The following is a 27,653-nucleotide window of genomic DNA, read 5'->3' as shown; positions in this document are numbered from 1 at the left end:
GAGCTAACCATTGGAGGCATGTGAAGAGATGGCTTTCCAGCTGGAGTGAGTAGCAGAAGACGCTAGAAACACAGTTGGTTGTAGCATAAACCATAACTGAATCCATTTTGGAATGGGGCCAATGCCAAATCATGGAAATCTTGTAGGCTGAATAAGAGTTTGGACTTAGTATTCTAATTTGAGCTCTCTGATAACTGAGATCATGTATTATTCATGTTTGGCTTTATTCCCAGTACCTAGCATGTAATAGTTACCCAATAACTTGATTTATGAATGTATGAATTATATATTTAGAGAGGGATATAAGTTGCCATCATTTTTGAATTGAGTTTGAATGAAATAGCCAAGACATGAAGAGGTTGGCATCTTTACTTAGAGATTCCTTGTGGTCTTACTGTACTTAAATGTAACCAGCTTAGCATGATTCTGGATATGTGAAGGCATTTAGTGTTCTTTCTTTTTTGTTTTTAAAAAATGTTTATTTATTTTGAGGAGGGGGGAAGAGAGAGTGAGAGAGCACAGGCAGGGAAAGGGCAGATAGACAGGGAGAGAGAAAATCCCACGCAGGCTCTGCACTGTCAGCAGAGTCTGATTTGGGGCTTAATCTCATGAACCATGAGATTCTGACCTGTGCCAGAATCAAGAGCCAGACACTTAACCTACTGAGCCACCCAGGCGCCCCAAGTGTTTTCTAATGTACAGAATTTATTTATCATAAATGCTACTGTATTTTAAAATGTAGGTAGAAAAAAAATGGGCTCACTGATCACTAAAATGTTAGTTTTTAACATGATTTAGAGATATTCTCTAATTTTCTGTAATTTCAAAATAAAAAATTAGAAATTTAAGTAGTATTTTATTGTGACAGTAATGCGCGTTTCTCCCATCTACTTCATGTGCTCAAGTGTGTGAGTCTTTTGTTATTTGAAGCTCATTTTATTATTCTTTACTTCATTTTGTTGTAGCCTCGAGCTGTGGCAGGCTTTCGAGGGACAGTTCGTTATGCGTCAATAAATGCTCACCGAAACAGGGTAGGTATATGAACTTAGAGTCATGTCTGCATAAGCATGCTGATGGCTTGAATCAGATTGACTTTTTTATATTAGAGTACACAAGTGTGGAAGGTACTTGGAAGCAAAGGGTAATGTGTTAGTAATACTAATGTATGGTGGTGTGTAGAGTAGATAGTAGATGCTCGCAGCTACATAAAAATAAAATTGGATTTGTTGGAAAAGATAATAGCTCTGTGTGTGTGTGTGTGTGTGTGTGTGTGTGTGTGTGTGTGTGTAGGGAATCTTATGTCCTTAATTAGGTATAAGTAAGTGTTAACAGGTTGAATATAGAATTTTGAAGAAATAAATTATCTGTGTTCTAATCTTAAGAAGTTATTTGGGAATATCATACTCTCAATACCTAATGAAATATAGGAGTCAGCATTGTACCTGCAGTACGCATTTAATCTGTGATATCCCCTCTCCATTAAACCTTTTCTTTTCATGAAGATCTCTCAAACAGAGATAACTTTAAAATTTGCATCTTAGTAAATTATACCTTTTAGATTAAAATTTTAAAGTCTCTTTTTTACTTTGCTCCTTTTGTTCTTTTGATTTTTTTTTTTCTTTTTCTGAATCTTAATTATGAGTGGGAAAGGTGTTTATTTTATGGAATCTGAATCCTTGAACTTGTCTGGATGAAGCTGAGGCATTTAACAAGTGATTCCTTGATAAAAGAGAAATCTTTTGGGGCGCCTGGGTGGCTCAGTCGGTTAAGCGTCTGGCTTCAACTCAGGTCATGATTTCACAGTTCATGAGGTCAGGCCCCATGTCGAGCTCTATGCTGACAGCTCAGAGCCTGGAGCCTGCTTCAGATTCTATGTCTCCCTCTCTCTCTGCCCCTCCCCCACTCTTGCTCTGTCTCTCTCTGTCTCAAAAATAAATTAACATTAAAAAAAAATCTTTTCTTGACCTTTTATTACTTTATTCTTGTTCTGTGAAGCCAGAGTTGCCTTATTGAAAATTTGACTAATGCTAACTATAGTAAGAAGAGTATGCTGTGGTCTTATATGCTGTGCTCTAGTTAATTTAATTTGGTTTCTTATAATATGATTATAAACTGAAAATAGGAAAAGTATTTTTATCAGTGCATAATGTAGCACCCTGCCAAGGCTGTCAGCTCATTTGGTTTGATTCAGTGTTGTATTAATATGGCATCTGGTCAACTATTCTGCCTTGAAAAGATATATTCTTAAAATCCTTTAGAATTACTAGGCTTTCTAATTAATTCTGTGTAAAAATTTGGTCAACATTAGAATCTTTGAGATAAGACAGTCTTTCTGAGATAAGCATAAACATTTCCAGAGATCATTATAACTACATATGCATTTCCAAAGAAGCTAGTAGAAAGAGATTATATATTTTTACTTTTTTTAATTTGTACAAATTTCTTTTAAAAAGCTTTTCTAGTATAGAGTGCTCTAACATTTAACTCTGTTAACCTGCATATTACTTGTTTTTCATCTGACCTTGGTAAAGGAATCTGATTATATATATCAGCAGTTCTTAACCTTCTTTTCTGCTCCCAAGACACCTGAGATGTAGAATCCTTTACAGAGCTTCACAGTGGTTGTTAGTTTATGTGGTGATACAGGAGTGCAACTAGTGGAACTTTCAGAGATGCTGGTCTAATTTTAAAAGACTGCTCAGATAATTCTAATATACTTCTTTCTTCCCTATTCTGTGATCTTGATAATTTCTAAGCATAATGCACTCCATTTCTTTTGTTTTTTTTTTTTTTTTTTGGTACAATTTCATATCTCAAATTGATATATTTGTTAGATCTTCTTGTTTTGCCCTCCATGTCTTTTAGGTTCACTCTCAGATCTAACTATTTGTGCCTCTGGGTTGCATTTCTAAATACTTTCTTCAGATCTGTCTTCCAGTTCATTAATTTTTTTTTCTGCTGATTTTGATTAGCTTTTTAACCTTTCCCTTGAGTTTTTAATTTCTAGATATTCTTTTTGGTCTTTTTTCAAATCTAATAGGTCTTTTTATTTTTTGGGGTAGGATATGGTTCCTTCCTGATGACATTTATTCCCTTTTTTTTTAAAGCTTAAACATTCTAAAAATTCTTAAAAAAAATTTTTTTTAACGTTTATTTATTTTTGAGAGACAGAGACAGAGCATGAGACAGACAGAGAGGGAGACACAGAATCCGAAGCAGGCACCAGACTCTGAGCTGTCAGCACAGAGCCCGACACACGGCTCGAACTCACAAACTGTGAAATCATGACCTGAACTGAAATTGGACACTTAACCAACTGAGCCACCCAGGCCCCCTAAACATTCTTATTTCATATTCTGTATCCTATAATTCCATATCTGAAATTCTTGGATATCTAATTCTGCTCTGTAATTTATCTTGTCATTAGCTTATGATAGCCTGCTTTCTAATGTATTTTGTACTTGTGAATAATGAGCTTATATTTTATGGGACTTTATAGGACTTCTGTGAAGCCTGAATTTATGGGTTCTTTAATGTTGACAGGATTTTCATTTTCATCTGTCATTACCACAGGGTGGGATTACCCAGAAAACAGTTAATTTCTGGACTTGGTTTCCCAGACCACACATGTGGTATAAATTTAAACCCCAAATCTGAGTGAGGGGCAGGACTATGGTAACAAATTTTCAGGGTAGTTTTTTTTAACCACTAACTTTATCCCTTTGATAGTGGTTAAATTTTACAGAAAAAAAAAGTTATTGCTGTAAAATGTACGTACCAAATATTGAACTAAAGATAGCCCTTTGAGGGTCGGAGCTATATGGTGAGGGCCTAGGGGAAAGTGTCTCAGTTATAGCTTCCGTCTTGTGTAGTATCAGTACTTTTATACCTGTTCCCTTCCTGATTGTTAAAACCCTGGTTGATAAAACCTGTAACAGATGTTCCCAAAGGCAAAGTTTCAGCATCAGCTTGCTTTTCTTATTTCCAGCTTTCTTTTAATTTTGGCTCCTAGAATTTGCTTTAATTCTTTTTTTTAATTATTATTATGGTAAAGAACATATCACATTAAATTTACCATGTTAACCATTTTTTTAATTTGAGTATAGGTGACACACAATGTTACATTAGTTTCAGGTGTACAATGTAGTGATTCAACAACTCTGTGTTATGCTATGCTCACCAGTGTAGCGTATTAACCATTTTTAAGGGATAATTCAGCAGTGTTAAGTATATTCACATTAGTGTGCAATAAAGTTCTAGAACTTTTTCATTTTGCAACACTGAAACCCCATACCCACTAAATGCTAATTTGCCCTTCACCTTCCCTTCTTAATGAACTGATTTATTAATTAACGGGCTGTTAATTATATTTCCAGCATATCTGGGTTTTGGGGTGTTCTTTATACCAAAAAGTATTTCATTATATCTATTTCTATTATGCAGATTGTTACATAGCTGTGTAGATATATTTACCAGAAGATTTTATGGGAAATACGTTAAAATTTTTAAGCCTCATAAGATGAAACACAATGGTTAGGCCTTAGACAATGTAATATACTCACAAGGAGTGGTAATGTATTGTGACTGAATTCTCTTTGGCTTATGAAGGAAATGGGAAGACATGATGACCTTTGGTCCTTATTCTACATGTTGGTGGAGTTTGTGGTTGGTCAGCTGCCTTGGAGAAAAATAAAGGACAAGGTAATTTTGAAACCGGAAATGGAAATAACAGTTTTAGTAGGGGAAGGAATAAAAATTTCTCCTGGGTAGGCATAATTGATGAGAACATACTTACATATAAAAATTAAAATTAAGCTGTTATTAAAGATCTAATGTTAGGATTTTTTTTCTGTGTACATTGAGAATAGATACTCCTTTGAGTATCTATTAAATCATCACTTCTGATTTGATTTCTAGCTTTCCCTCTTTTCACTACTTCTCCCGTATTCATTTTTATAAGTCAAGTAAGTTTTTAAATTTTAATTGTTACATTATATTGTTTGATTTGAAAACTGTGAACAAATGTGTTGGTAAAGAAAAGTAGACTAGATTTAACTCTTTAACTCTAGATAACTCTTTTTTGGCGAACTGTCAATTCACTGATGCAGAACTCTGTTACCCTTTTGATTATCCTCCCCTCTCCCCCTAAGGCATTGTGCATTAAGCTATTAGTAAGAGCTCAATTCTTGCTTTATACTTAATTACCCACTATCTCATTCCCTAGTACATTCCCTTGAGACTATTACTGAGAGGCTGTTAATGTGTAGCTGCCAAGAGAAATTGACTTTAGTTCCTGTTCTCTTTACTTCCCAGGAGCAAGTAGGCTCTATTAAGGAGAGGTATGACCACAGGCTTATGTTGAAACATCTCCCTCCAGAATTCAGCATCTTTTTGGACCACATCTCTTCTTTGGATTATTTTACAAAACCAGACTACCAGGTAATCATTTTTGGGAGTTCTGTGGGCTAATCCTTCTCTCTCATTTAGTCTTTGTCTTCACTTACTGTAGCTTTGAGGGTATTGTATATGAGTATGGAAGGTCCTAGAATGATATTATTTTAATACATCCTGAGAAATGTGGTGACTGACTGATGAGGACTGTGTGTGTGTGTGTGTGTGTGTGTGTGTGTGTGTGTGTTTGTGTGTGTTCCCATCTGGAAGAACATACTTCATTAGAGTTTTAGATTTGTGTATGGTTGAATAGATTTTACTGTTCCTGCTGTGATTCATCTGGTATATAGAACTGCTGATAGTTGAAATTATGTAAATCCTATAACTAATTTGTTGACCAGAAGGAAGTGTCCAGCTAGGTAATGTATCTGTTGAGGGCTTAGGGCTATAATATCGTATGTTAATATGCTAGGGAACAACAGTTGGTGAAGATTATTGGCTCCATTTTATCTGTGGTCAGTGAATCATTTCCTTAGGGTTTCCATTAATAAGGCCTTATAAAGATTGATTAAGTTTACCACAAATTGCACCCCTGGCCCCAACCAACTGTATTTCAGAAGATTCTTTTGCTCTCAGGGAGAACTTAATATAGCTTAATGCAAGATAATCACTACCACTGAAGACATAAATGAAGCCACCCATAGATTAAACCAGGCATATGTCATTTCATTCCACTTTGCTTTATTGCACTTTGCAGATATTGCATTTTTTACAAATTGAAGGTTTGTGGCAACCCTGCATTGAGCAAGTCCATCAGCACCAATTTCCAACAGCATTTACTTATTTTGTGTCTCTGTGTCACATTTTGATAATTGTGAGATATTGCGTACTTTTTCGTTATTGTTATATAGTGATCTGTAATCAGTGATCTTTGATGTTACAACTGTAATTGTCTTGGGGTACCATGAAACATACCCATGTAACATAGTAAACTTAATCCATAAATGTTATGTGTGTTCTGACTGCTCCACCGACCAGCCATTCCCTGTCTCTCCTTCTGCTTGAGCTTCCCTATCCCCTGAGACACAACAATATTGAAATTAGGTCAACTAGTAACCCTATGATGGCCTGTCAGTGTTCAGGTGAAAGGAAGAGTTGCACATCTCTCACTTTAAATCAGAAGTTGGAAATGACCCAGCTTAGTGGGGAAGGTATGTCAAAAGCCAAGATAGGCTGAAAGCCAGACCTTTTGTGCTGAACAGTTAGCCAAGTAGTGATTGCAAAGGAAAAGTTCTTGAAGGAAATTAGAAATGCTACTCCAGTGAACACATGACTGATTAGAAAGCAAAACAGCCTTATTACTGATATGGAGAAAGATTTAGTGGTCTGAAAAGAAGATCAAGCCAGCCATAGCGTTCCCTTAAGCCAATGCCTAATCCAGAGCAAGGCCCTAACTCTTTTCAATTCTGTGAAGGCTGAGAGAGGTGAGGAAGTTTCCAAAGAAGAGTTTGAAGCTAGCAGAGTTTGGTTCATGAGGCTTAAGGAAAGAAGCCCTCATCATGACATAAAAGTACAAGGTGAAGCAAGTGCTGATATAGAAGCTGCAGCAAGTTATCCAGAAGATCTAGCTTCTGAAGGTGGCTACTACACTAAACAACAGATTTTCAATGTAGAAGGAACAGCTTTCTATTGGAAGAAGAGCCATTTAGGGTTTTCATAGCTAGAGAAGAAAAGTCAATGTCTAGCTTCAGAGGTTCAAAGGGCAGGTTGACTCTCTTGTTGGAAGTTTTTGCAGGGGCGCCTAGGTAGCTCAGTCAGCTGAGCAAGCATCTGACTCTTGATTTTGGCTCAAGTCATGATCCCAAGGTTGTGGGATCAAGTCCCGTTTCAGGCTCCATGAAGCCTGCTTAAGATTCATTCTCTCTCTCTCTCTCTCTCTCTCTCTCTCTCTCTCTCTCTCTCTCCCCTTCTCCCTCCCTCCCTCTCCCTTACCCCCTTCCGCCCCTCTCCCCCACTTGTGCTCCCTCGTGCTCTCTCCTCTAAAAAAATCAAATCAAATAAAAAAGAAGTACTGCAGCCGGTTATTTGAAGTTGAAAGTAGTGCTCATTTACCATTCTGAATATCTAAGGGCTCTTAAAGAATGCTAAGTCTACTCTGCCTGTATTCTGTAAATGGAATAGCAATGCCCAGATGACAGCATATCTGTTTAAAACATGGTTTACTGAATATTTTAAGCCCCCTATTAGGATCTACCACTCAGAAAAAAAGATTCCTTTCAAAATATGACTGCTCATGGACAATGGACATGGTCACCCAAGATCTCTGTTGGAGATGTACAATGAGATTAATGTTTTCATGCTTGCTAATACAGTATCCATTGTGCAGCCCGTGAATCAAGAAGTCATTTCAATTTTCAAGTCTTAATGTTTAAGAAATATGTCTTATAAGGCGATAGCTGCTATAGATGATGATTCCTCTGATGTATCTGGACAAACTAAATTGAAAACTTTCTGGAAAGGATTTACCATTCTGGATGCCATGAATAATACTGATGATTCATGGGAAGAGGTCAAAATGTTACCATGAACAGGAGTCTGGAAGAAGTTGATTCCAACCCTCATCGATGACTTTGAAGGGTTTAAGACTTTCAGTAGAGGAAGTAACTGGAGATGTGATGGAAATAGTAGGAGAACTAGCATTACACATGGAGCCTGAAAACATGACTGAATGGCTGCAATCTCATGATAAAACTGTAATAGATGAGTGACTTCTTATGGATGAGCAAAGAAAAGTGGTTTCTTAAGATGGAAGCTACTTCTGGTGAAGAATGCTGTGAAGATTGTTGAAATGAAAACAAAGAATTTAGAATATTCCATAAACTTGGTTGATGAAGCTGTGGCAGGGTTTGAGAGGATGGACTCCAGTTTTGAAAGAAGTCCTGAGTAGCTCAGTTGGTTAAGCATCCGATTTAGGCTCAGGTCATGATCTCATAGTTTGTGAGTTTGAGCCCCATATCAGGCTCTGTGCTGACAGCTCAGAGCCTGGAGCCTGCTTCAGATTCTGTCTCCCTCTCTTTTTCTGCCCCTCCCCCACTTGTGCACACACGTGCTCGCTCGCTCTCTCTCTCAAAAATAAATAATAAACATTAAAAAAAGGTATCACATGGAACAGAGAAATCACTTGTAAAAGGAATAGTCAATCAGTGTGGCAAACTGCATTGTTGTCTTATTGTAACAAATTGCTATAGGGGCGCCTGGGTGGCTCAGTCGGTTAAGCGTCCGACTTCGGCTCAGGTCATGATTTCTCGGTCTGTGAGTTCGAGCCCCACGTCGGGCTCTGTGCTGACAGCTCAGAGCCTGGAGCCTGTTTCAGATTCTGTGTCTCCCTCTCTCTGACCCTCCCCTGTTCATGCTCTGTCTTTCTCTGTCTCAAAAATAAATAAACATTAAAAAAATTTTTTTTTTTAAAAGAAATTGCTATAGCTACCTCCACGTTCAGCAGCCACCACCCTGAGTAGTCAACAGCTATCAACATCAAGGCAAGACCCTCTACCACCAAAAAGATTCACTTGCTGAGAGCTCAGATGATAGTTAGCATCTTCTAGAAATATTTTTGTTTTTAAAAAAAATTTTAAATTTATTTTATTTTATTCTTTATTTTAGAGAGAGCACATGCACAAGCAGGGGAAAGGGGCAGAGGGAGAGAGAATTTTAAGCAGGCTCCACATTCAGCATGGATCCCAACATGGGGCTCATTCCCACAACCATGGTATCATGACCTGAGCCAAAATCAAGAGTCGGATGCTCAACTGACTGAGCCATCCAGGCACCCTCCAATAAATATTTTTAATTAAGGCATGTACGTTGTTTTCTTTTTAGATATAATACTATTGTACACTTAATAGTATATAGTACAGTAGAAATAACTTTCATATGCCCTGGGAAGCCAAAAAATTCACTTGATTTGCTTGATTGTGGTATTTGCTTTATTCTGGTGGTCTGGAACCCAATCTGCAATATCTCTGAGGTGTAACTATAAAAATGGTGTATCAGTTTATCATTTTCATATACAAAGGACAATACATAGACTTTACTGTTAATGAAAATTTTACATTCATCAGTGTTGCCCGGTTGAAAGACTCTGAACAGCATAGTGAACTTATTTGTATGTGGTAGCTATTTCTGTGTGAAATGGCAGCTTTTGTATAACATATAAACAAGATATAAAACAGAGAGGCAATATATAGCCTTGAGTACTTAGAGACGTTAAGTGGGTCAACTTGTCACCTTCTTTCCTGTGTGGCTTTTTGCATTAATAACTATAGATTGTGTAACAAATGGAGAAAACCCATTGTATGCAAGTCACTTTGGAATATATTCTTATAGTTACATTTTATATGTATTTCTGAAATGCACAGAATTCATATTACTTGTAATAAAATTCTACCTGTAATACTATATTCAGGAGGAGCTGGAAAATGTTCCAACTTTCTCATCTTGGGTGCTAATAATTTTTTATTGATAGAGTTCGCATGGGAGTATAAAAGTTGAGCAAGCAAAATAATTTTGATCACATTCAGCACTTAGTTATGTCTATAATCTAAAGAAAACTATTGTATTCACTAGCTTAAGTTTGAAAGTTAGATTTATAATTATTTTATTTAATTTTTAAATTTGTTTTAATGTTTATTTTTTGAGAGAGAGACAGAGTACAAGTGGGGGAAAGGCAGAGAGAGAGAGAGAGAAAGAGAGAGAGACAGATTCCGAAGCAGGCTCCAGGCCCCAAGCTGCCAGCACAGAGCCCGATATGGGGCTTAAACCTACAGACCATGAGATCATGACCTGAACTGAAGTTGGTTGCTGAACCAGCTGAGCCAGCAAGGCACCCCTGTTTATAATTACTTTAAATTAACATATTCTTATTCTCATGTTTTTCATTTGGACATTCTCCTAGGGGTTTCTCTGTGTCTTTGTCATCTAATAACAAAACAAAATATAATAATTTTACTACTTTTGGAAGAGAGAGAGCAGGCAAAATATTTTCTTTTGGTTCTTTCTTGCTCTCTGATCTCTCATAAGCAGTGAGTGGGAGCAGAGGACAGGTGGAAAGGAGAAAGATAATTGGGGAAAAGATTTTGGTGTGCCTGGTATGTTCTCATGACTAGTATCAATGTGACATCAGGTTCCAAAAAGGTCTGACTGCATCTTCTGTCTCTTGCTTCCCTCACAGAGTCCTCCTATGGACTTCATTTTGAGAAAAATTACTCTGCTTTGAATCTGAACACTTTGTGAACTAATGCTGTCCATATGGTTAATTTTACAGTTTGGTATCTGTTCAGGAATATGAGTTTAATTACTGTTCTTTCAAAATTTTAAATTCCTCATTGGACAACCATTGTGGTTAAAAACAATAACGAAATCTTCTATCAACAAGCAAAAAAAAACCCAAAAAACAAAAAAACAAAAACAAAAAAAACCCCAGTATTTAGCATGACTGCTTCCCTAGCTACATCAAAGGTCAAAAAACATTATGTCTTGTATGTTCTGAGCCAAGACTGGAGTGAATATATTTTATAATCAGAGTGTTAAATGATGCTGTTTTACTAAAGCCATGTTCACTTTGAATGTCTCTGCTTTGTAAGCCCTTAAAAGTCAGAATTTCTTGCAAGAAAACATTTCCATATTAACAAGTTGCACATAGCCAACACCTCATCTAGTAGCCATCTAGTCCAGACCTAGAGAGAAGAGTTGTTTTGCTCTTAACCAGGAATCTTTTATGCATGTCTTAGAATAATGGCTGGCATTTGCTTTTGGAAAGAGTTATGGTGTTTTGGGAAACTACGTCCAAGTTTATCAGTGCTTAGTATTTATGTATAAGTGTATCTTCCCAGCTGGCTTTAAGTCCTGGAGGTACAACCATGTCTTCTTTTTTTGTCTTGCACTATCCTCACACTGTGCCTGGCACCTAAGTTTTCAGCAAATGTTAGGAAAATTCAATTTAATCTTAGTTTGCCCACAATCACCTACTAAGGAAATCTATAAATGCTGTTTTCTATCTGTTAAACTAAACTAAGTGAAGCTATCAGAATTATAGCCATGATTGAAACAGAGATCATATTATGAATATTAGGGGGTTTTTTTTGAGAGAGAGAAAGCATGAGCAGGGGAAGGGCATAGGGGGAGGGAGGGTGGGAGGGGGAGAGAGAGAGAGAGAGAGAGAGAGAGAGAGAGAGAGAGAGAAGAGAAGAGAAACAGACAGACTCCCAAGCAGACTCCATGCCCAGCCCAAAGCTCACATGGGAGCTCTTTCTCACAACTGTGAGATCATGACCTAAGCCGAGAGCAAGAGTCTGATGCTCAACCAACTGAGCCACCCAGGTGCCCCCGAATATCTGAAAGAGGATAAATTAAATTCTGAAAGAGGATAGCAACTCTAAGAAAAAGATGCTGGGATATGAGTCTCTTCAGATGATAAAATTCTATAGTTTTATACATGTACAAATACACACACACATGTGAGTGCATGTAAAATGTGAAATTTGATAAGCTCTGTGGATTGTACCCATGTAATTTTCCCGGTTTGGATATTGTACTCTAGCTATTTAAGGTGTTATTATTGGAGCACACTGGGTGAAGGGGATTTCTCTGTACTATTATTGTAATTTACTATTAATCTTTAATTATTTCAGATTAAAGAAAAAATGCTGGGCCAACATTTTCAGAAGTGTACATAATGATTAAAAACACTCAACCCTATTGTGACCACCACGTAATTTAAATAATCCTTTTTAAAATATTTTGAGAAAGGAAAATATCTCTGAGGAGTAAATAGGAAATAGGAAAATAAATAGTAAATAGGAAAATCTTAACCTTCCACCACAAGACTCCACGTGTAGGTGACACAGTTACTAGTTAATGGGAAACTAACATAGCATCAGATTGGATAAAGAAGAACCCTTGGGGTGGGGGGCGCCTGGGTGTCTCAGTCAGTTGAGTGTCCAACTCTTGATTTTGGCTCAGGTCATGATTCCAGGGTTGTGGGATCAAGCCCCACATCAGGCTCTGCACTGAGCATGGAGCCTGCTTAAGATTCTCTGTATCTCCCTCTGCCCCTCCCCGCCACTCACTCACTCTCTCTCTCAAAAAAAAAATTAAATAAAAAATTAAAAAATAAAAACTCTTGGTGCCTCTGCACATTATTGTCATGGTAATGACACCTAACAATGCCATAGCAATACATGGGTAGGGTTATTATCCCCATTTTATGGAGGCTTACTTTAGACCTGTTGCCTGGGAAAACTGGTGGTTTCCAGTAGTGGTACTGGAAGTGGTGTCTGAACCCAATTTCTGACTCATTCCAAAAAGCCCTGTTTTTTACCATCTTGACTTCTTTGGAGAGGTGGCCACAAACACAGCAGCCACTGTAAAACAAATACTAACATGACTGGTTGATAAAAATGCAGTGAAAGAACTACAGAGTTATATGAAGAATTATTAGAAATTCTTGTCAGTAATTAATGGAATCATGTGATCCTGACAAAAGACCACAAAAGTATTTTTATTAGAGTGTTCCAGTGATGTGAAGCCTTGTTTAGCAAGTTGAGAAGACCAATAAAAACCACAAATATCCACACTGTTGGTGAACCTAAAACTAAAATGTATATGTCAGCCAGTCCATACAGTGCCACAGCATTGCTAAAATCAGAGTATAGGATAGGAAATCCAAAGCTGACCACATTTCTTACTAATCTTGTTAATCTACTTCCCAGGTTTAGGAATGGGACTGTTTAAGCAGAGGTTGCATCAGAATGCAGCAGGCTTGCCTCTTGCTGTTTTAAGATTCCCCTGAGTCTGATGACATTGGAGTTAAATTTTTCAGAAGGCCTAGATGGGCTGTTAGGAAGCAAAAAATAAGAGATTGAGCTGGAGAATAACAAGGGGGAACCTCCCATAAATTAGAGGGTCAGGGAAGGTCTATTTGTTCTGTGCTGTACCTTCCATCCTTCTGCCTTCTGCTGCTGGGTCTCTGGTGTCACCATCTTAGTAACAGACTTTTTTATCTGAGGCCCAAAGGCATATGCTGCATACGTTTATACTCTGATAAATGTAAGAAAATAATTCCATGATAAAAGGACATCTGGCATAAAAACTGCTTAGGATCGTTCCTTGGCAGCCCGGTACGGGCTGTAGCAGTGTGGCAGTGGCCGTCTGAGTGCTCACACAGCAAGGCGGGTACTGCCTCAGGGACAGGGACTCCATTTTCAGGAGGCATGCAGCTCACTCTGTGAGAACCTCTATTTCCAAAGTCAAGAGAGTAGTCCAAGGTATGCCACTTCTGTTCCCATATGCTGGGTCTCAATCCATCTTCCTTCTGGGTTTTCTGTAGCCCTCTAACTCTGACACTTTGGGGAAGTCTAAGCTATAACATAGGTAACTTAAGTCAACAAAAATATGACCAAAATCAAATTTCTGAGGTCTTATAGCCATGCCGTTTCCAGTTCCTTTTATCTATTTAGTTTCCTTTTCTACATGTATTATTTTTTCTTTGGGATTTAAATGAAGGGTAGCGTTATATGAATCTTTTAGTTAATATTATCACAAATACTTGTTGTTGAAATGTTTTGAGAGTAACTATTTAAAGGTTCTGGACTCGTAATTCCAACATGGGTTTCTCTCCCTACCCCACCCCCACCCCCACCCCCTCAGCCTGGTAGTTCTCTGGCACCAGCTGGGTGTCCTACAATTCAACTCACTTTTGACACTATCTACCCAGAGATAGATGGCATCAGATTCCACAGGTTAAGGACTCAGTCCCAGAAACCGCCCTCCACTTCAGATGCCATTCGCAACTCCTGGTTGTCACCTGTACTTCTGACTGACCTATGACTATAAACCAAAGGTTCCCACAACCCCTTCCTTGGGCCTGGTTAATTTGTTAGAGTGGCTCACAGGCCTTGGGAAACCAGTTTTCTCACTAGATTACTGGTTTGTTACAAAGGATTTAACTTTGAAAGAGCCAGATGGAAGAGATGCATAGGGCAAGCTATGGGGAAAAGGTGTGGAGCCTCCATGCCCTCTCTGCGGGCACCACTCTCTCGGCACCTCCATTATGTTTACCAACCCAAGAGCTCTCCAAACCACATCCTTTTTAGTTTTTATTATATAGGCATGATTGATTAAATCATTTACCATTGTTGATTGATTCATCTTCTAGCCCCTCTCTTGTTTCCTGGAGGCCAGGGGATGGGACTGAAAGTTACAAGTCTCTAATCACATTGTTGGCAGCCCTTATCCAGAGGAGCTTTCCAAAAGTTACCTCATTAACAAAAACCCAGTTGTGGTGGGAAGGGGCTTGTTACGAATAACAAGATAGTCATTTCATGTTTATGGCTCTAAAGTGATTTCATGAACTGAGGACTATAGATCAAATATTATTATATCAAAAGATGCTCCTATTGCTCTTTTCTTTCAGGAAATTTCAAGGTTTTGGGAGCTGTGTGCCGGGAACTATGGACAAAGACCAAATATACATAAGGAGTATATTCTGGTCATGTGATTGACCAAACTTATAACTTATAAATCACAACACTGCTGTTATATATAAAGTATTGTGTTAGATACTGTGATGATCAGACATGCACCAACCTCTTGGAGCTTACAGTTTGGGTGAAAGAAAGAAACCAATCAAATAATCAGAAATAGCTATAAATATACCATTGATAGCATTTGGTCACCTTGTTGAGATGTTTTCTTCACTGGGCATCAAAAACAGCACACACTTGATTCTCCTATCTCATTGACCACTCCTTCTTGGTTTCCTTTGCTGAGTCTTCTTTCCAACCAAATGTTGGAGTGCCCTAGGCCTTTGCCCTTTGACCTCTTGCTTCCTACTCTCCTTAGATGATATCATCCAGTTCATTGACTTTAAATAATACCTTTTCATATCTATATGCTGACTGTCAAATTTGTATCTATATACCCTATTCCTCCCTGAAACTTTCAGTATCCCAATCCTCAGACTCTCATAAAGGATGATCTTTGTGAGATCTTTATCCACGTCACATCAGAGTTTTAGAATTTAAAGACAAAAAAATGAGGGGTGCCTAGCTAGCTCAGTCAGTAGAGCATGCAACTCTTCATCTTGGGGTTGTGAGTTAGAGCCCCATGTTAGGTTTAGAGATTACTTAACAATAAAATCTTGGGGCACCTGGGTGGTTCAGTCAGGTAAGCATCCAACTCTTGATCTCAGGTCAGGTCTTGAACTCAGGGTGGTGATTTCAAACCCCACCATGAGCTCCACGTTTGGTGTGGAGCCTACTAAAAAAAATTAAAAAGAAAGAAAAATAAGATCTTGAACAAATGAAGACAAAAAATTGAAATATATAATATAAACCAAATAAAGAGGCAGATTTCTTTATGATGATTTGTGCATATGCACCCACATACAGCTGAATAATTTTTCAGCCCCCCCCCCAAAAAATTGTAAGGAAGTACAATCAACTTCTGTATACCTAGATATACCAACTGTTAACACTCTTCACTTACATCAAACCATATAAAAATGCGTGTTTGACAAAAAAAATGATCACCTTGATGATTGAAACTGAATACACATGTATATACATACAACACAAATATTCTTTTGCCAAACCATCTGAAAGTAGGTTTTAGATAAGACACTTCATTATGTATCTTCTAAAAACAAAGACATTCTCCTGCATAACTATAAACTGGTAACCCAACTGAGAAAAATCAGTATTAATTCAATATCATCATCAACATATAGTCCTTATTCAAATTCCCCCATTTGTACGATTGTTCTTTGTTTTGTTTTGTTTTATTTTTTTAAATCCTACTACAAAACCAATTGTGAGTCTGGCAGCTTTCTCAAGGAATAAAGCAATGATGTTTATTGTTACCTTACTCTAGTGTTTTTCTTTATGGTTTAGCTTCTGACATCCGTGTTTGACAACAGCATCAAGACCTTTGGAGTAATTGAGAGTGATCCTTTTGACTGGGAGAAGACTGGAACTGATGGTTCCCTAACAACCACCACTACTTCTGCCACCCCTCAACTGCACACCCGTTTGACCCCTGCAGCAATTGGGTATGTCCTAAACAGATTATTTACCAGTGGCTTTCTTGCGTGCACTGTGTTAGCAGAAATGTCTTTTATTTCATCCAGGTTCCTTCAGATGACAAAATGCTAAGACATATGAGAAAGCCTATGGATTTCCTTGAATTCATATTGCTCTTACATATGTCTGTTCAGATTTACTTTTCTTAGAAAGTGTTTATAGGTCATACTGTGAAATGGGAGCTTTGAGCTGGTATGGCTTATTGTCAGATTTACAATGGGTATTCCTCACAATGAGAAGGAATTGTTTGATTTTAGTTCTAAAGAATATATAGGAGCCTGGAAAGAATGAACCACAATTATACCTAACTATACTATGCTTAAGTTTAGTGTGAACAAAACATGTAGCTTGTTGCTCTAAGAAGGTGATTTAATTTACAAAGTGTTTTAGGAACAGGTTATGGTGTATTGCCATCATCTTGGTTTTGTTTGTTTTCTCCCTTACATGCATTAAATACAGTTGGTTTTGTTTGTTATTTTTAAAATTGGGGGGCAAGGTTGTCCTTTTTTTTTTTCCTGACCCATTTTTACCTGCTCTGGTTGCTTTAAACTATTTAGTTAACAATGAAAAAAGTAAGTAGGGAAAAATCATCATATAAATGGAGCTAATTGTGATAAACTAATCCATTGTTTTTGATTTTATATTGAAAGATGGGATCAGCAGAGCTTATTGAATCAGAAGAGCTTACATGGGCTTACATAACTGGAGATGATATCTTTGATTAGCTAGTCTGAGAGTTCTTAAGTGGGGCACCCTGACTATCTACATTAGAATCATCACAGATGTTTGCTTAAAGTACCCATTTGTTGGAGCCACCCCAGACTTACCGAATCAAAATGTCCAAGGCACAGAATGTTTCTCTTGCTTCTCTGAGTTTAGAACCCACTGCCCTAGTCCAGCCACTCCCTTTTACAATAGAGGAAATAATCCTAACACTGAGTGAATCAATCATCCAACTGTAGGTAAATATTAGCAACAGAGCTGGAACCTGTCTAGAAATTTTGATTCTTGTTTTAGTGCCTTTGTCCTCCTCCTTTGATTGTTGTTAGAAGTAGATAAGTCTCAAACTTGCAAAAATCCAGGTGATAGGGCTTCATGGTAGCTGAAGTCAGTGAAGACAGTTTAAGTTCCCATCTCTCAATGTTTCCTCCTAAAATAAGACATAATAACAAGAAAGAAAAAATAAAACTACACAAAAACCATGTCCTTAACATAATTTGAAGACAAAGGATGCCTACCCTAAACTCCAAAATAAGTAGAGAGAAACAAAAAACCACCAACTCTCTTATGTTCCTACTTTACTCAACCCTGCCCCCCAGGCTTTATAAAGGCAGATCACTAAAAACTGGGGGGAGGAGGAAAATTAGCAATGGGACTTAAGGTTGGTCTTAAACCAACATCAGAAAAACTGAACCTGTCTTACAAATGAAATTATTAGAAAGTGTCTAGGTAGATCAGGTCATGAACTACCAGGAGGTAAAAAACAAACAAACAAACAAACTATGATTCAAAATACATAGCTTCTGAAAGAAAGAAAGAAAGAAAGAAAGAAAGAAAGAAAGAAAGAAAGAAAGAAAAGAAAAAAAAGAAGAGTGGGAGGGAGGGAGGGAAAAAGGAAGGAAGGAAGAAAGAAAGAGAAGAAGGAAGGAAGGAAGAAAGGGGGAGTGAGGGAGGGAAGAAAGAAAGAAAGAAAGAAGAAAAGAGACAAAACAGAAAGGAGAAGTGCCTTTTGTCAGTTGAGTGGTGAAGGGTCCAATCAGCAGAGAGAAACTACATAGTAATTTGAACAGAGAAGGATGATACAAGGAGTCATTACCTATAATACAAAATTGGAACAATGTGGCATAGACTAGTAAGAAATAGAAATACAGTGCTAGCAAATACAAAGTGTAGCTCCTCCTGTTAAGGCTAAGATGAAGCATCCAAGGAAGAGCTCCACCAGCTCTGACTCCAGGGCTGAGCTCCTGACCTTGTTGGATTGCTCACTGGATGGCCAGGAAGTCACTCTGATGCCTGGTAGAATTTGCTGAAAATCTGCCCTCTGGAACTTGATGGAAATCTGTTCTCTGGGGTGTCAGAGAAAACTATTTGCTGGTGTGTCTCACCAGAGACACTGAGCCATAAAACTGCTATTTCTCAGGGAAGCTGTTGGTTGCTGACCTCTTTGTGCTGCAGGAAACAGGTGCTGAAGATGCTGAGACGTGGCAGGATCCTTGTGCTGGGGAGAGCCATACACACTGGAGAGACTTGCCAAGCTGCACACTGGAGCTCTGACAGAACACTTTCCTCTTGCAGTGTCTCTCCAGTGCCCTCTGACACAAGCCCCAGTGCCAGCTGGCAAAGGAAAATATTTCAAGGGCTCAGATCCACTTTCACAGAACAGGCAAAAGGGATGAATTTCAAGCTGAAGGCGGTACATCAATAATTGCAGAAGGGCAAAAGGGGAAATAAAGTTTACCTACAAAAAGGAGAACTATAAAATCAGGATACTGTATCTCTCTGACCATAAAAACAAGTAACAATCCACTAATATGTTTGGACTTTGTTATATTGACAGAAGAGTGCACCAAATAAACTACAAATCTCGTGAACTACTTCACTACCGCAAAAATGAACAAGAAAAAGATTTCCAAGGTCCATTACGTCTTACTGAAAAAAAAAAATCAGAAGAGAAAATCTACTTCATACTAAGGAAATTTCCTTTCAGAGAATCAACCACGAAGAAGAAAACTCTAAGATAAAACCCCAAATGGAAGTAAATATACTTGTGCATTTGAAGATAGGGATAATCACCTTGAATCAGAAATTTAAAAGCTAAGAACAGAAATAGACCACAAAGTAGAGGAAGATGGGAAAAAAAGGAAAAGGAGAAGAGAGAGAAAGGAAGACATGAGAGTTGACTGAACTGAATGGAAGAAAAAAAGATGTCTTAGAAGTGAAAAAATTAGGGGTGCCTGGGTGGCTCAGTCGATTAAGCATCTGACACTTGGTCTCAGCTCAGGTCATGATAACATGTTTTGTGAATTCGAGCCCTGCATTGGGCTCAAGCTGGCAGTGCAGAGCCTGCTTGGGATTCTCTTTCTCTCCCTCTCTCTCTGCCCCTCCCATGTGTGTGCTGGCTCTCTCTCTCTCTCTCAAAATAAATAAAATAAACTTAAAAAATGAAAAAGTGAAAAAAATTATAAAGAGCATAAAGGAGAGTAGATTCAAATGAAAATTTAATAAGGGCATTGATATAAAGTCGGGGGTAGGGGAGGGAAGCCCTAAAGGAATGAAAATAAGATAATCATTTAAAATGGCTAGAGAGAGAGTAGTGAAAATGGAATGCTGACAGAGGAGGAATAGCATTTATTATCGATTAAGTTAGAGTCCCTAATGGAAGAAAACAAAACAATACCGGTTAAAACCAAGAAACTCTATAGCAAGAAAAAATGAGAAAACAGGGGACTAAGAGCATTTAAAAAGGTATATGTCCAGAGTACACCATTAGAACAAAAAGGCAAGGGGTGCCTGAGTGGCTCAGTCGTTCAAGAGTCTAACTCTTGATTTCGGCTCAGGTCATGATATCACAGTTCATGAGATCAAGCCCCTCAATGGGCTGTGCACTGACCATGTGGGACATGCTTGGGATTCTCTCTCTCCCTCTCCCTTGTCCCTCCCCTGCTTGTGCATGCATTCTCTCTCTTTCTCTCTCTCTCTCTCTCTCTCTCTCTCTCAAAATAAATAAACTTCTTTATAGGCAAACCTAAAATACCCCCAAAAACAGAAAGAAAGAAAGAAAGAAAGAAAGAAAGAAAGAAAGAAAGAAAGAAGGAAAGAAAGAGAAAGAGGCTAAATGAGAGTACAAAGAAGATTCATCTTGTAGAGAAAGAAATATAACAAAATACATATAATTATAAAATACTGTGACAGAGTTGAGGCCAAACATATCAATCATAGCAATAAATATGCATGGGCTTAACTCCTCTATGAAAAGATTTTCAGTTTGGTTTACATAGCTAAATACATATGCTATGTACAAGAGACCTAAAAAATATTTCAGAAAGGATGAACAAAGAAAAACCCAAAAAATGGGAGCCCTAAGAAGAGAATAATGATCCTGATATCAGAGAGTCTAAAATTCAAGCAAAAAAAGCAAAAAAAAAAAAAAAAAGTTATGAAGATGGAATGCTTTTATTAATGCTTAATGCTGCAATTCACAAATGGGACATAATAAATACATAATATTTAGGCTCCAGAATCCCAGCAGTCACCTTTAGGAAGCAACAACTAGAAGAGATTCAGGGAGGCATAGCTAGAAACACACGAGTAATTGGAGATCTTCTTGCATATTTTTTTAGCTCTACATCCTGAGGATAGAGATCGTGCCTTCTGCTCAAATGCCCCTGGAACATTAATAAAAATTGATCAGTTATTAGGTCATCAAGAAACTTTAATGCTTTATAGTTCCATAAAGCAGAAATATTATACTGCCTGATCACACTGCATTAGAACTAGAAATTTCCAACAAAAAACAAAAATGTCAAAGGCCCTTCCTCCTGGAAACTTAGAACCCTATCAGACTACTCATTTTTTACATTTAAAGCTAAGATCAGAGGGAAATTATGGGTATTAAGTAAGGAGGTACATGATGTCAGTATGTCTTATTACTGGTGGTATTAATGTTGTTAATCTGGTTAGGGTGATGTTAGATTTTTCCACTGTGAAGTTACTATTTTTCCCTTTGTAAGTAATTATTTTATGGGAAGATGTTTTGAGACCATTCAAATAAACTTTTTTTTAAATTTATTTTTTAAAAAAAATTTTTTTAAGAGAGAGAATGCAGGCAGGGAAAGGGCAGAGAGGGAGGAGTACAGAGGGTCTGAAGTGGGCTCCGTACTGACAGCAGCGAACCTGATGTAGGGCTCAAACTCATGAACTGTGAGATCATGACCTGAGCTGAAGTTGAACGCTCAATCAACTCAGTCATCCAGGCACCCCAAAACTTGTTTTTCATTGTACTTTCTCCCACAAGTTTTAGCATCCATCAGTGAATCTTGCCTGAAAAGTATTGTGCCTACAAGCCTACCATTTATCTGGCCCGTTAAGAAGTGACTGAATTTGCTGACCTCTGAATTAAAATACTGATTTTTCAGCAAACCTTATCTATTAAGGCCAGATAAATATCTGTGAGCTGTGCTGTCTCTGTCGCCACTACCACTTCCATTATAGTGCTAAAGTAGCCACAGACAATATGTAAATGAATGAGCATGACCCATGCCATACACTTAACTTACAAAAATAGGTGAGCTGGCCAGATTTGGCCCACAGCCCTAGTTGGCTAATGCCTGCCTTAGATTATGGGGAAGGAAGTGTGAAAAGGATGTCTCTTCTTAGTACTTTTCTTGACATCTGTCCAATTCTTCCATACATGTCCTTACTTTTTTTCCCTTAATGTTTCTATAATTTATACCTTGTCCACAAACACACACAATGTGCTAATGTGCTAATAATACTCTTACATATACTTTTGCATTCATTCAACTCCTGAATGAAATATGATTTTTCTGGGAAGGAATTTCTTTCCATATCGCAAACTCCGGATTTGGATCAGAGCTATAGGAGAATGAAGAAAATAGAATTATGTAAGGGTTAAAAATGGGGAATAAATGCAGAGAGGAACCTAAGTCATGTGCAGGAGAGCCCGTGTGGGGAAGATGTGAGAGCCCCTTGAAGTGTGTGGAATTAGACCGCAGCATATGAGAGAAGAGGGAAACTGGGATAGAATAAAATTAGAAGCAGTTTGTAGGTGGAGATGTACTTTGTTTCCTCAGGAGTGGAGAAGGAAATGCCAAGGAGTTGGGGGGTTGGAAAGAAACTGTGGAATAGTAGCTAGGCATAGGGAAGAAAGGATTGGAAGAAAACTGAGAGATTTAAAATGGGAAAAAATTGTAGGGCTAGTAGACCGACCTTCCTGAATTCAAATATTGATTCTTTTGCCATTCTCTGTCCTCGAGAATACAGGGAATTCTTTTAATAAACATTTGGATTGCCATGTAGCACATATATGTTAGTGTCTGTTGTAATGTCTAGCATCAATCTGTATACTGAACTTATATCTGAAAAATGTTTTAGTAGCCAGTTTATGACCTTTATGAACTTTATTTACTTTTGAACTTTCTTTTTATCATAAATCCCTTTATATGAACTATTTTAGGCCACACTACCTTTTTCAGTGTGTTCCCAATGTCAGAACTATAAGAACCACTTTACAGGCCTGAGAGCTATTTTTTTCCTGAGAGCTATTATCAGTGCTTTTCTAATTACATACGTATAACATATTGATAAAGAGATTCATCTTCTCCTATTGGCCCTAGTAGGGAGAGGTGGTAGCGAAGGTCAACTTAGGTAGAACAAGTCCCTGAAAAATGACTGATCTTTGTTCTCACAGCATTTCATATTGACAATACCTGGGCCAGAGCGTTGTCACCCTTGGAGTGGTTCACTAAGAAGATGCCTATTTTACCACTCATATTGATTGTATGTGTCAGTATAGTTAGTCTAGTGAAGACTGTTTTTTCTATTTTTAGACATTCCAGATCACTTCTAAGAAAAGGTTTCACTGTGTGGTAAATATTGTGTTCAGTCGGCAATATTTAAAAACAAAACAAACTGGGCACCTGGGTGGCACAGTTGGTTAAGCATCTGACTCTTGATCTCAGCTCAGGTCTTGAACTTAGGGTCATGAGTTCAAGACCCACATTGGGTTCTGTGCTAGGTGTGAAGCCTACTAAAAAAAAAAAAACCAAACAAATAAAAATAAAATACAAACTAGTATACAGAGCATAGTTCTAGAACATAAGAGCATACAAGGATCTGAACACTTAATGAGTGATAACTAAGAACTAGAAAAGCCCCCTCATGGGCCAGCGGTCTAAGGGAGAGATGACCAGCCATATAAATGGGACATGAAATTACTTAGAAAGAAATATATTGACAGGTGTCAATATTTTTTAAATTTTGTTCATGGTCAGTTCATGCAGAACTGTATAATTATAGAATTTCTAGTTTCACCCAGAGGGCAAGAATTTCCTTTCTCATTTCCCTAGAGCTTTCCATATAGTAGATACTTAGTAAAAAGTCTGTAAATGCAGAACGCTAGATACATTTTACACTATTTAAAAAATACAAGTGATCACATACCTGCTTATATCGTTATGACACTTAATATTTTTTTGCTTATAGTTTTTTTTATTCCCTAAATGAAAAAAAAATGGGTAAAGAATAGAAAATACTACAACTGACAGGGACTTATTAGAAAATAGAGCAATAATTGTTGAATCAGTGAGTTATTGTTAACATTTCTTTTTTTAGATCAGCCTGAAAATTCTACTGATCAGAAGCAGTTTTATTTTGTACAATTGGCATGACCTAAGTTTCTGAGGTTTTTGGTTTTGTTTTGTATTACTCTTTTACTCATGTATAGACTTCATGATTTAAGTCCAGAAACAAAATGTAGGATAATCTTAGAGTAACTTTTGATTCTGGTGTTTTTAAGTTCTACCTTTTTTTCACTCCACATTTTTAGAATTGCCAATGCCACTCCCATCCCAGGAGACTTGCTTCGAGAAAATACAGATGAGGTGTTTCCAGATGAACAGCTTAGTGATGGGGAGAATGGCATCCCTGTTGGTGTGTCACCAGATAAATTGCCTGGATCTTTGGGGCACCCACGTCCCCAGGAGAAGGATGTCTGGGAAGAGATGGATGCCAACAGGAACAAGATAAAGCTTGGGATTTGTAAGGTTAGTATTTCTTGTATAGGAAGAATATCTTTCTATGTGCTTAATGTTTTTCTTCTGTTAATGTAGCTAAGTATCATGATTCTTAACTTTGAGAAGTAGAACATTTATTGCTAGTGATTTATATATTTGTAATTGCAACATCTTGGCTAATTTTGCCCGTAGCACTCAGGTATAGATGCTAAACATTAATCTTCGTCTTGTATTTTGTGAAAAAGATGAAGGGATTTTTAAAAAATAACCAGACACAGAGACTAAAAGAAGAGACATCTATAGAAAAGAAGTAATAGTCTTTCTAAATAATATGACAAAACTCTGGGCCCCTTCTTTAGTGTGGACCTAGGGAACTAGGAGTACCCATTCTGAAAATTGCCTCAAGTGGAGGTGGGGAAATGAGGGTTGGGAATGGAAAACATTGAACTGATCATGAGGTGACATAGTGGATGTTGAATAATTGACATGATTTTTTCTTCCTTAGGATTGTAAGCAGGACTACTTGTAAGTATGGAGAGAGATACAGATTTCTGAATTAAATGGTTAATTTTTAATAATCTTGGGGCATATTATCCCCAAATTTCTTTTTGCCTTTACTGTTCCTTGTCCTTTCCAGTTCATAGAAGATAAAATGAAGATTAATGGGAATGGAGAGGCAGTGAATTATGAACCAGTTAGTTTCTGGTGCTTCTTATGTTTTTATAAAGGTTTATTTGGAATAGAAGTTAAATGTATAGGTGTGAAATGAGACTTTGGGCTCATACCTATTGACATAACTGATAGAAAATTGGCTAGTCATGCTTTATGAAGTGTATCTTGAAAAGAATTTTCCATGATCAGTTGTGAGGAGCTTGGCCTGTCTGTGGGACAAGAGACATCTGGGGGACATCCCCCATCTGTCTCTCTCTCTCTCTCAAAAAATAAAGAAATGGTAAAAAAATAATAAAATAAAAATCTCTAGTGACATTCTTAGTTGCCAGCCCACAGGGGTATCTGTGTATATGAGAGTATGAAATGGCATTTGACATAGAACATACTTACTGTAATTTCTTTCACCCATTGTCACTATTTAATCTGTATTTAGTTCTCTTCTATTTTTTAATTATTTCCTTTTCAAAAACATTACTCAAATTAGATTATTAGTGTTACTGTTCTTTTATAGCAGTAGTGTTTATGTGGATTTTTCAAAGATATTTACCATTTCCTTACATTTTTGGAAGTCCTGGACTCACCTTCTTTCTTTCTGAAGTATTTCCATTAGAAGTTCCTTTAGTTCAGATCTTTTGAAAAGACTTTCAATTTTTACTTAGTTGTTAATGTATTTATTTTAACCTCAATTTTTTTTTAACGTTTTATTTATTTTTGAGACAGAGAGAGACAGAGCATGAACAGGGGAGGGTCAGAGAGAGAGGGAGACACAGAATCAGAAATAGGCTCCAGGCTCTGAGCTGTCAGCACAGAGCCTGACACAGGGCTCGAACTCACGGATCGTGAGATCATGACCTGAGCCGAAGTCGGACGCTTAACCGACTGAGCCACCCAGGCGCCCCTAGCCTCAATTTTTAAAGAGAGTTTATGCTAGCTTCAAAGTTTTTGATTGACAGTTATTTTTCCTCTGGCTTCTGTATTGAATTTCAAACGTCTGTTATTCTGGATTTTTTTTTTTTTCTTTGTTACATGATCCATTCCCTCTCACCCGTCTTTGCTCCCTGGCGACTTTTTAGCTTTTCTCTTTGTCTTTGGTGTTGTACATTTTAACTACAGTGTGTCTAGGCTTATATTTCTTTTTATTTATCCTGGTTGGGATATCTTGTTTCCTGAGTCTTTGATTCATAATTTTGTATCATTTCTAAGAGATGTACAGCCATTCCCTAGCAAAATATTGCCACTAATTCATTCTCTCTGTTCTCTCATTCTGGGACTCCAATTAAACATATATTATGCCTTTTTATTCTGTTACATAATCTTGTGCTTCATTCATAATCTCTTAACATCTTTTTTCATATTTTCCTTCTCCTTATCTTGTTGTGCTTCATTCTAGGTAATTTCTTTTGCTATGTCTTCTAGTTCACTGATTAAAAACTTTGGCTTTTCCTGGTTAATTTGATGTTTAACTTGTTGATTGAATATTTAATATTAAATTCATCAGCTAATTCCAAATAATCCCTTGTTGATATTTGTGATAATGACCTTTATTTTTTTAAACATTTTAGGTATAACTGTTATATATCCTGTTTCTTTTTTAAAAATTAGTTTATTTAAATTCAAGTTAATTAACATACACTGTGCTATTGGTTTCAGGAATAGAACCCCGTGATTCATCACTTTCATATGACAACCAGTTTTCATTCAGACAAGTGCCCTCTTTTATGCCCATCACCCATTTAGCCCATCCACCTACCCACCTACCCTCCAGCAACCCTCAGTTCTCTGTATTTAAGTCTCTTATGGTTTGCCTCCCTCTCTGTTTTTATCTCATTTTTTCTTCCCATCCCCTATGTTCATCTGTTAAGTTTCTCAAATTACACATATGAGTGAAATCATTTCTCTAATTTATTTTGCTTAGCATAATGTACTCTAGTTTCATCCATGTTCTTGAAAATGGCAAGATTTCATTCTTTTTGAGCACCAAATAGTATTTCATTATATATATACACCACATCTTCTGTATCCATTCATCACTCAGTGGACATTTGGGTTCTTTCCAACTTCTTATCCATTCATCAGTCAGTGGACGTTTGTACTCTTTCCATAATTTGGCTATTGTTGATAGTGCTGCTGTAAACACTGGGGTGCATGTGCCCCTTCAAATCAGCATTTTTGTATCCTTTGGATAAATACCTACTAGTGCAATTTCTGGGTCATAGGGTAGTTCTATTTGTAATTTTTTGAGGAACCCCTCCATACTGTTTTCCAGAGTGGCTGCACCAGTTTGCATTCCCACCAACAGTGCAAGAGGGTTCCTCTTTCTCTGCATCCTTGTCAGCATCTGTTGTTGCCTGAGTTGTTAATTTTAGCCATTCTGACAGGTGTGAGGGGTGGTATCTCCTTGTGGTTTTGATTTGTATTTCCCTGATGATGAGTGATTTTGAGCATCTTTTCATGTGTCTGTTGGCCACCTGGATGTCTTCTTTGGAAATGTGTCTATTCATGTCTTCTGCCCGTTTCTTTACTGGGTTATTTTTTTTTTTGAGTGTTGAGTTTGGTAAGTTCTTCATAGATTTTGGATACTAACCTTTTATCCAATATGTCATTTGCAAACATCTCCTCCCATCCCATTGGTTGCCTTTTAGTTTTATTGATTGTTTCCTTCATTATACACAAGGTTTTTATCTTGATGAGGTGCCAG

The 27,653-nt window shown here is 37.4% G+C and overlaps 1 protein-coding gene across 3 annotated transcripts in view; it reads left to right on the top strand.

The window, feature by feature from the left end:
* TTBK2 (tau tubulin kinase 2) overlaps window positions 1-27,653 on the top strand; it is a 170,097-nt gene that overhangs the window by 108,688 nt on the left and 33,756 nt on the right. For all 3 annotated transcript variants that reach the window (XM_049613463.1, XM_049613462.1, XM_049613464.1), the window contains 5 exons: window positions 966-1,031; window positions 4,609-4,701; window positions 5,314-5,439; window positions 16,341-16,498; window positions 24,097-24,313. In XM_049613463.1, the coding sequence (XP_049469420.1) occupies window positions 966-1,031; window positions 4,609-4,701; window positions 5,314-5,439; window positions 16,341-16,498; window positions 24,097-24,313 (660 nt within the window). The remainder of the gene's footprint in view (window positions 1-965; window positions 1,032-4,608; window positions 4,702-5,313; window positions 5,440-16,340; window positions 16,499-24,096; window positions 24,314-27,653) is intronic.

The sequence above is a fragment of the Panthera uncia genome (assembly GCF_023721935.1).
Source record: "Panthera uncia isolate 11264 chromosome B3 unlocalized genomic scaffold, Puncia_PCG_1.0 HiC_scaffold_1, whole genome shotgun sequence".
Lineage (NCBI taxonomy): Eukaryota > Metazoa > Chordata > Mammalia > Carnivora > Felidae > Panthera > Panthera uncia.
Note: the sequence above shows the minus strand (reverse complement) of the source record. Positions and strands in the feature narration are given on the sequence as shown.